The sequence below is a fragment of the Pundamilia nyererei genome, unplaced genomic scaffold, assembly GCF_000239375.1.
Source record: "Pundamilia nyererei isolate P.nyererei 1_Seehausen unplaced genomic scaffold, PunNye1.0 scaffold00066, whole genome shotgun sequence".
NCBI classification, from domain to species: Eukaryota; Metazoa; Chordata; class Actinopteri; order Cichliformes; family Cichlidae; genus Pundamilia; species Pundamilia nyererei.
Window position 1 is genome coordinate 219,798 of NW_005187467.1, and position 10,541 is coordinate 230,338.

The 10,541-nt window shown below is 36.1% G+C and overlaps 1 protein-coding gene across 2 annotated transcripts; it reads right to left on the reverse strand.

The window, feature by feature from the left end:
* Nucleotides 1–1,458: 1,458 nt before the first annotated feature.
* On the reverse strand, nt 1,459–9,591 carry napab (N-ethylmaleimide-sensitive factor attachment protein, alpha b). 2 transcript variants are annotated; one of them, XM_005735893.2, is made up of 12 exons: nt 9,518–9,591; nt 9,297–9,415; nt 7,825–7,904; nt 7,611–7,727; nt 4,624–4,670; nt 4,384–4,461; nt 4,195–4,250; nt 3,512–3,596; nt 3,298–3,402; nt 3,137–3,205; nt 2,679–2,729; nt 1,459–1,611 (listed from the first exon to the last, which is right to left on the reverse strand). In XM_005735893.2, exons 2-12 carry the CDS (start codon nt 9,392–9,394, stop codon nt 1,510–1,512), a joined length of 888 nt encoding a protein of 295 aa, XP_005735950.1. In that variant the 5' UTR covers nt 9,395–9,415; nt 9,518–9,591; the 3' UTR covers nt 1,459–1,509. The 2 variants fall into 2 exon arrangements, with proteins under 2 accessions (XP_005735950.1, XP_005735949.1); XM_005735892.2 differs by having other exon boundaries at nt 9,484–9,569.
* Nucleotides 9,592–10,541: the final 950 nt, after the last annotated feature.

Here is a 10,541-nt window from a genome sequence, read left to right on the forward strand (position 1 = left end):
TGAGATACACCTGGGAACACCTTTGTTCTCTTGTGTTTAATTAGAAGCCAAAAAACAAATAACGGAGAAACGTCTCGAGGAGTTGGGGGGAGGACGCAAACAAATCAAAATCAGGTGGACTTCTTTTTATTCTTACTTTCTCGATAGGGTTTGCACTGACTTTTTACACCTGAGCGGAAGATAAAAAACATTTTAAAAAGTCAAACCGATAACAAATGAGTTGCATCTAAAGTGAAGAAAAATAAGAATAACCCGATTACTGTAAAGCAAGAGAAAAATTCAAAATAGTTTCCAAGTGTCCTCGGGTATCGAAAACTCATCCGGAGCGCAAAACCTTATTTCGCGTTTCAACAGAAAGCGAGAAATGCCACAGGTGCAGCCTTCCCAAAGGTGGAAACCACACCCACGATGCGCTATTGAGACAAGTTTATTTAAACGTTTGACAGGAAACATCACAAATTATTTAAGACTAATTGTTCACGGACAAAATCATCAGGGTACATGAGCACAGTGTTCAGATCCGTAAAGCTCTTTTTTCCCCCCAATTATGTATTGCATCTCTGCAGGCGTTAAAAACTGTTTATTTTTTCAGCCTGGTTACTTAAGACAAGAAAACACAAATCAAAGATTAAGAAAGAAAAACAAAACAAAAAACACACACACTCTCTCTCTTACACTCCTACACAGGTGGAAAACAGCTGTTTTACATTTCTCATGTATTCCAAACCATGCAAATGTTCACAGAGGTGAAGGGCATCTATCACCTTTTATGGAATAAAAGCACTTTTAATGGAAGTGATGACAACAATTAGCAAATTAATTACTTGTGCTTATAAAAGCATGTTTTATAAATCTTCATCAAATCAAGTCCAAATCCTGAGAAATTTGCGTCATAAGGCAGAGGGGGTATATATTCAATGGAAAAACCTCAGATCGACACTCTTGGCCTCTGCAGCTGAGATCTAGCACTGTTTAATTAGAGGCGCTCTCCTTTGTCAAAATAGTACACATACGCATTCAAACTCACCAAAGCAAATTTGAGTGCCTTTATCAATATTGGCATTTTGGTTAGTTTATTCTAAAGCACATTTTAGAAATATATATAGATATATATAGTTGCTTGAAGTGTTAGTGAGTTTGTGTCCTCTCATTTGTTCTCATTGAAATGAAGATAAAAATAAAACCTGTATTATACAATTGTGCTGGTATGAGTTTTGGGTATTGCAGCCCGATTATGAACAGCTGAACTATTTCTGGGCCAATACCTGATTCATAATAATATACAATTTACATACTGTGTGAAGCCTGCACTCAGAAGGGTAGTGTTCATACCTAAAAGGACCATCATTTTTGGAGTACTGTTTTGAATTTGAGAGAATACTGCAGGAAAGAAATGGTATCTGTGAATACAAGGGCTAATGGTCAAACAAATGGAAGTGAGAGGCTCAAGGCAAAAAACAAGGATGCAAGTCATTTTTTTAGGACTTAAAGAATAACAGGAGAGGCAAGTCAGCGAAGGTCACTCTCCTCATCCTGTATGGTTTTCTTGATACGGAGAAGCATGGTGGTGAGCCACTGGTCCAACCGAGAAATGGTGTCAAATTCCTTCACCTGAGAAAGTAAGTATTAACACTTTTAATCCAGTTGCTATTAAACAATACTAAAATGAAGTATTTTTTTTCCAACTGCATAAATGTACCTGTTGAGGCTTCAACAGTTTGGATTAAGAAAGCAATCTTTCAGATACAGACATCTGAAAAGTTTTCACAGCGTTTCACTTGTTCCACAATTCATCTAGTTTCAGCCCTACTGCAAATGGATTCAATTCATTTTCACCTCCAATTCTATACAAAACAGCCCATAATAACAAAGAGGGAAAAAAAAAAAAAAGCTAAGTAGAGCTACCACTCCTCAGAAAAGAACAAAACAGCCCATCTGGAATTTGTCAAAATCCACTGAAGGATTCTCAGATCTCAAGAAATTAAGCAAAGAATGTGAATACTTATGAACATGTTCTATTTTTGTTTTGCTTTTATTTTTAATGCATTTAAAAGAATTTTAATGAAACTTTTTTCCCCACTTTGTCATTTTGGGAGATTTGTGTGTAGAATTTAGGTAAAAATTAATTTAATACATTTTGAAAAAAAATAAAAAGGCTTAAAAAAGGTAAGCTCTGTAAATATATTTCAGACGTCTGTACAAGAAAGAAGAAACTGACACAGCAACTATTTACTGTCAGAGGACTGTTCTAATAACACTTGATTTGATCACTATGTAGTGATATTGTAAGGTACTGATGCAAATCGATATTTCAGTCATGGGACACATACAGAAAAATCTGACCTACTATTCTCATTTCCATCGCTATAATATTACTGCTGGACTCCAGTAGATTTTTTGGGGGAAATGGCTTCAATGAATGCACAAACCACTCATTATGCAATCCAATTTCAACAGTTTGGATCACAAAATCATGAACAGAAAAGCCTACACAATCTGTTGTCCACCATCTCAAGGTGGCATGTCTTTCAACCTGGAAACAGAAGCTACAGTCTGCAAACTCTTTCACTGAACTGGTGTCAAGGTAGAATTACAAAAAACAAGAAATAAAAGACAGAAGTAAATTCTACATTTTTGCTACTTCCTCTATTCTGCTAAAAAAGCAACTGTTTACTCACTGCATCAGTATAGGCATCCACATTCTGCTCTTCCCAGGCATCTAGAAGTTTCTAATTTAGGAAAAAGGAAAAACAAACAAACAGACAAAAAAAAAAAAAAAAAGAATCAACCCACTTGAAAACACTTTTCAAGCACAGACACGGCTTACTTTACTTACTCAACCCAGATGACTAAAAACAAGATTAAACTGAATTTAACCAAACCAAATAGGTTTCAATTAAATTTCAAGGTTATGGTCCAGTTATGTTTTCAACATTAGCATGTATATTAAACCCAGGTCAATCACATGTGATTAACATGAGTTTAATAGAGAGAAAGAGAACGGGAAAACAAAAACAAGCACAATAGTGGAAATAGATGGAAAACAGTCTCTTATGTTAAATGGCACTCCAAGTCTTCATGATTACTGGATGTGTCTGGATGAGCGATTTAGTCCCAAAATTACATCAAAGCCTACCTTCAACAGCTTGCACTCTCTCGAGTCTGAAAAGGCGGGAAACATTTCTTCATACTTCTGCACAGCAAGCTGGGAAAAGGCAGGGAGATTATTAAAATCAAAGGCTTGCATTACAGTGTCTGCATATTATCAGCAGATAAGAGCTGTATGTAATGGCTTACTTTCGCATTAAGATGGTCTACGCAAAAGTGACAAAGCGCAGCTTTGAAAAAGTGATCCTTGGCACTGTATTTCAGGAGCGTACTGTCCATTGCATGGGTTCCAACCTAAAAATAAATGAATAAATCAAAAAGCACAATTTATCTTTACTCTCCAACTAAAGCTCCCGGAGGGATAAAACCTTGAAATAAAAGCTGCTGGGTGGCATTAACTCACCTGTTCGTAGATCTCAATAGCTTTTTGGTACTGCTCCAGCTGAGCTGCATAGGTTGCTACTTTCAGAAGGCACTTGTTTGCTGAACTTTAAAAGGAAAAATCCAGCAATATGTCAGACCACACATTAACTGAAATCGAGGGTCCTAAATTGAAAAGTAACGCTACAGCTGTAAAACAAGACATAATATTAATGTATCAGAAATTTTAGATAGCACCTCATGTGCTCATTTGCAGTTCCATATTTTAATTCTTTGACTCCATTAGAATAGCTTTACATGATTCATAGTTCATTCTTAATTATCTTATACTGGGCACTAGTGCTTTTTTTTTTAAATCGTCTACAATGAGCAGTTTTAGACCAACTTCCTTTTGATGGATTGCCACTCCTGAACAGACAGTTTGACGAACGGGTGGGTGGATGGAGCTGTGTGTCAAATATGACCAGATTAAAAATGCTCTTGTTGTTTGCTCTTGTTGACGTCACACAGAGCCAAATATTAGAAAAAAACTAAAGTCTGAAACAGAGTATTTAGAGCAGTCTGATGCATGAGCTACTTGCTATATGAAAGTAATAGGGAATTTTAGTACAGATGCACATGAGCAGCCAGCATAGTGTCTTTACACATTTACATTCTTTACTTCCCCAAAGGCAAAAGATAACAGTGCTTATTTAAAATAGTTACCTGGTGGATTCTTCACCTCTGTAGTAATCTGCTGCCTGTTCATAATGAGCAATGGCCTGGAAAAGAAATTACACAAACATATACATGAATTGTAAACAGAGCTTATTATACTGCTGTTTGACAATTAATAAAAAGTAAATATAATAAGGATTTAAATAAAAGGCAAGAAGAAACAGTTTTTAACCCAACCTTGTCAACGTCCACAAGCTCCGTTTCATATATTTCAGCAATGCTGATATGGTGTTTGGCTGCAATGGTGAAACGCCCCTATAATATGATTTTTTATTTTTTTTTGTGGAAAAAGTAAAAAAAAATAAAATAAAAAAAAAAAGACAGTGAGAGAAAGCGAGAAATATGAGCTACCCTTTATGTTTTGCTTCTGATTTCCTTAAAGATGCTCTTTAGAAATTAAACTGAAAAGAAACTCACCATATCCGTGTAAATCTCAATAGCTCGGTTTAGGCAGTTAATTGCCTCTGTTGAGAAATATATTCAAACAATTATTTTCAGAAAAAGTTTACAATTATTCAGTAAACCAATGTTAGCAAAAAAACCCCAAAAATATATACTACATAATAAAATACAACAAAATTCAACAAATTAGAAGCTATATAAAGGTTCAAGGTGAGTAAATATAGAAGGACCCCACTGTAAAATGAAATTTTTTTATTTGGACTCTTCTCCAGTGTATTTGTTCACATTCCCAATTAATAACTATAATATACAGGTTCATTACAAGGCTGATATACTTTAGTTTGTGGCCTTTACTAGGATCAATCAGGATGCCCTTAGTGGTCTTTGTTGAGTACCACAGAAAACATTTAGGGTTTTTTTTTGTCAGATCCTTATCCATCACCCAATACTATCAGGAAGTTGTCCGATTCTGCCAAAATTCATTCTACCCAATGACAACAATCCCACACAGGAACAAGATGGGCTATGAAATGTGTACTATGATGCAGGACCGAAACGATTCATCGGGTAATTCGAATAACTTGATTGAAAGAAAAAAAAAAATCCTTAGTACAAATTCAACAATTTCAACGCCTCATTTAATGTACAGCTCTATTCGTCACCATGTAAACGTGAACACGAGTGTCTCACCCACATTTGCGACTAAAAACAGACCTGCAATACAAATGTATTTAGGGGCAGAGTGAATATGAAATTGAACACTAAACCTACGCAGTCCCCAGTTTTATGACAAAAAGACTGACAACACAACAGCAGCACTGATGCTAGCACAGTTTAACGTGGAGCCGGACTCTGTTCACACACTGCGGAAAAAAAAAAAAAGAGGCAGCATCATTACAGAGATGATGAGCGCTCAGGTGGAGTCAAAGAAAATGTGTTTCTAGTATCCAAAACAGAAGCACTGTTCCAGTAATCGACATTAAAACCTTTACTGGAAAATGTCTGGAAAGAGTCCTTAATGAGAGCACCTGATTAATAAACTGTGACATGAAGAAAAGCAAACTTTGTAGCTGCTCCATCCACTGCCGTTTGTTTTACATGGTGAAAAATCTGCAGTAACAGGGAGAGTCTAAACAGGGGAATGGGGTGTACTAGACCATATTTATTTCATGGCTTTTGTAACATTTTTCAGACTTAAAGTGAAATAATATACAATACTGTGTTAATGAAACTGCATTAATAGTTAAAAATAAACTTTTTTCATTAAACTCTTAGCCACTGCCCTGTGGGTTGTTAGATAGGACACTGAATTATTATTAATATTGATTAATGTCTGCACTTTCATAACGCCTTGTTTTCAGCAGTACAAAACTTTGCATCAAAGCACAAGGAAAACTTTAGAATGCAGTAGGGCTGCTCAATTAACCGAATTTTAATCACGATTACGATCTGGGCTTTCAACGATCATTAAAAATGACTGAGCCGATTATTAGCCCCTCCCTCGTGCTTTACTCTCGCGCTGCTCCGTGTGGCAAATCGAGCACACCTCTCTGCATTTCGAACACGTGTCAGAGCAGCGGTCCACAACCTTTTTTGTGCCACGGACCGGTTTATGCCCGACAATATTTTCATGGACCGGCCTTTAAGGTGTCGCGTATAAATACAACAAAATAAAACTAGTACCAGTACCGAAAAAAAGAAAATTTATTCATACCACACGTGAAAAGACCAAGGAAAACCGAGTAAATGATAAAAATGATAACAAAAATAACGCTGAAAACCGATAAAAACCCTGAAAACTATACATTTCACACCTGAGCCTCAACTCTCGCGGCCCAGTACCAAACGACTCGGACCGGTACCGGTTCGGGGACCGCTGATTAAGAGGACCCGAGGGATGCTCAGAAAGCTCAGCAGAAGTTATTTGGAGAGGAGAGTGACTGCTGTTGGTTGAAAAGAGAGGTAAAAAACTTCAGTGGTGTGGAAACATTATTGATTGGCGGAGTCAGACGTGGATCAAGTAGACACAGTGTGTAAACTTTGCTACAGTGTCGTAGCTGCACCACAGAGCAACACTGCAAAGTTCACTAAACATATAAAAACATATTTTTTATATTGCAAACATTTGCACTGTTATCAGTATTTGCACACTATTTTATATTATTTTTTGACAATCTTTAAAGTCATTATTCAACACATTGTTATTGTTAAATAAATATCGTCAAATAATCGAGATCTCAATTTCAGTGAAAATAATCGTGATTATCATTTTTGCCATAATCGAGCAGCCCTAGAATGCAGATATTTAAGTCTCATTAAAAGGCTTACAGACAAACTCACTGCACTACTCACAACTATGAAGTATCGTACGTCAAGTTTTAATGCCACATGATGGCACTCTTTTAATATCTCTAAATCATAACAGATAAAATGAAATAATGAGATTACAATTAACTTTAAAAAAAACAAACAAACAAGAAAATTTGTTTACTCCAATTCTTTTCCGCTTTTCTTTTATTGATGCAGAGCTTATGTGCAGCTGTCATGTGATAAATAAACAGCAGCTAGATGGGTGCTCATTAAATACTTAAATCAAATTAGGATTTATCAAAATTATCATTCTCCTGACATGATTACTAACTTATCTGCGGCCAGTCCTGCAGGTTTGTCAGGTGAAGCAGCTTAAGCTCATTGAGTAATATCATAATAATCAGACACCTCAGTTTATAAAAAGACACGTGGAGCAGAAGGAAAGAAACCTCAACAGCACTGAAGTACTCAAAGAGTACCTGAAACAGGATCAACGCATGCTCTCATTAATCAGGAATTTGACTGTTTATAGCATTTGTATGAAGTTAAAGATTTAATAAAGTAAATAAAAGATTTAATAACATTTTTAAACCACTTTCACTTTTATTGCTGAAAGCTTTTATATGAAAAGATGTAAAACTTACAAGTGTACTTAATCGATATTATATACCCCAAAGTGATGTAACGTTTACCTTGTGGATCTGCTTTTTTGAAGGCATTTCCAGCATCTATGAAGTTGGTTGCTGCATCATGTTTGCTCTGCATCTGCAGGTGAAGGTGAGCAGCTTGGGAGAATGCATTTCCTGCAGCTATTAAGAAGATAAATTGTTGCATTTTAAAATCACTGAAAAAAAAGAAAGAGGCATTCAATACATTTGTTGTGTTGAAATGCGACAATCATCTTACCACACCAATTCTTGGCCATTTTGTACATGTTAGCTGCCCTCACCAACATGTCACAGGCTTCTTCCAGCTTTGAGGAGCCACTGTGTGACAAAACATGTTTTTTCTCTTAATAAGACACCCATCCATTGCAGATTATCACAGGATGATATGAACACTTTACTTAGTAAAATCCCTTTGGAAAGATGTATAATAAGCAGATTTTTTTTCTGTTTAGTATACTTACATGCAAAATTTTAGCACCATAATAAGAACATTTTAAAAGCAATGGGATAAAACTTTATTAATTTTATTATTATTTTTTCCATTTTTTTCCTCATTACTTCACATGTGCAGAAGACTGCCTTCTGAAATTTTCAGGGCTGACAAACATATTTAAGCTCCGTTTCAAAACAGCGACCAAATCAATTTTGAAATCCACTCTCACACCCAAGTCTCACAATCTAAAGCCAAAATCTAATTTTTGCCCATAAGGATCATGGGACATGTTATAATTTAAATAGTACAATTGCACCAACTGAATGCCTATGACATAGAAGAAGAGGAGCAAGGATTGGCATGCGAAATATTTGATCTACCTTTTTTTTTTTCTTTTTTTTTTTTATAAGTCACTGGTCGAAACAAGTTATAGCGGTCCTTTTCCCAGCCGGCACTCACTGATTTTTCATTCAGTGTGCAATCCTTTAAACTTTAAGTTACTATTTAATAGTGAGTAAAGGTTTGTAAAACCGTATACAAGTACAAATATAAAAGTGTTGACTTTGCTTGTGATTTCAGTCCCATTATCCACACACAACTATCTTGACAATTAAATTTTCGCCACAAACCTCTCGCTGATTGTACAGCCTCATACATAACACGTAGCCTTTAACCTTGCACGTGAGCTCCTGCTACAATAATTTAAAAAAAAAATCCAACCTGAAAAATTAACCTGCATTTAGGTTGTTATATACAAAGCCGGTTGTCCAGGTTAGTGAGAGCTAGTCTTACAGGAACATTCGCTACATCACAAGTGCGCTTTCATCTTTTGCTGTAAACAAATGTGAATGACACGTGATTTGGACAGAGTGACCTTCCGAAAATTGCCCAACAGACGGCGCTATAGGGGAAGCGCTGCCTTTACAATTAAGTGAAATTATCTTGAATTGTTAAACAATTCAGCTTTGGAATCAACTGAAGCTATTTCTAGCATGAAAGCTGCCTTAAAGCAGAGTCTAAAATAAGCAACTACCGACTATTTCGAGCTATCTTTCACACTAAACGCTTTCCAGATATACGACGAGCCGAGATAAGCTAGATATGCTAAACGACAGCCTTGAAAATAACCGCTTAACACTAACTACAACTTATAAAAGCAACCGACAATTATTTAAAATCGTTTTGTCCTGGCTTTTAACCCTTGTGGTCAGCTTCCAACCTTCCGCATAGCTGTCTCCTTTAGCCGAACGTTAACGTTAGCTAGCTGACAGACTCACCCAAACAACGCTCCAAAAAATGACTGAGACGATTTCATTTTCTTTTCAGCCTCGGCCATCAAAGCATTTGCTTCCTTTTCTTTTCCGCTGTTATCCATTTTCAGGCAATCGGTCTGTTTCTGAGAGAGAACGAATAAATGTAAAAGTCAACAAACTCGCTAACCACTGCTAGTGGCTGCAGGCTTGCCTTGTCACATCACCAGCCGCAAAGTAACCGTCACCTCTGTCACGTGACACCGGAGAACCGACGCACTACTGTTTCTGCTGCTGGTGCATTCAAGTACTCTTTTGCTATCCAGTATACTGGTCATATCTGGTAACCGTTAAAAGTTAAATCAAAAAAGTTACATTTTAATCTTCGTATGGTTTTAGTGTAGTTATTGACTTTGTTTCAGTGAACTGAGCTGTCCTTTTTCTAACTTTGCGAATAAGTCATTCTAATTTTGTATTTAAACTTTTACGTGTCTTTGTGATTCGAGTCTATTTTTGTAGGGAGTTGTAGTTTTTGTGTCCGATATGGAACTCTTTGTACTTGATGTGTTTCTTTTTACAGTCATTATTGCTTCTGGTTTTTGTTTGTTTGTTTGTTTTTACCAATAGTGGTTCTGGAATATCTGTTTATTGTCTGGTATGAGCTGGTATGAAAATCTAGAACTGGATTATCCCATAGTCTATCCAGCTAACCAGCTAACAACTACTTCTAGTATTTCTAATCACCAGTAATGTAAAGGAGAACACATCACAGCTGTACAGAGACTGCTGTAAAGTTAAGTGGTGTCATAACAGTAAATTTCTATTCATAAAACACAACCCTTAAAATGTATTAAATAGCCTCCTTCATTTTCTCTTTTGACTATAACTCAAACACAGTATGAATACAAAATATGCATATGTAATCACAAATAGTTACATCCACAAGCTATAATATCCAGCACAATGGTTCTTGGTTTGTGATCAGCCTAACAATAAATCGATGGATGGATAGTCAGTTCATTAGAACTGCATGTAACGTTACATGTTAATGGGTATTAACACAGTAAAGTGTTAAAGTGATATCACGTGGTACTTCTCATAGTTTGCATATACCACTGATTTCTTAAATATGTTTTTAAAAATTTTAACAAAGAACAATCAAACAGTTCAACATACACAAAGCAACACCACCCTCTTCCCCCCACAAACACACATCCACACCCACACACCTGACAGTTTTACTACACAGCAAGACAATCAAGGCTTATTTAG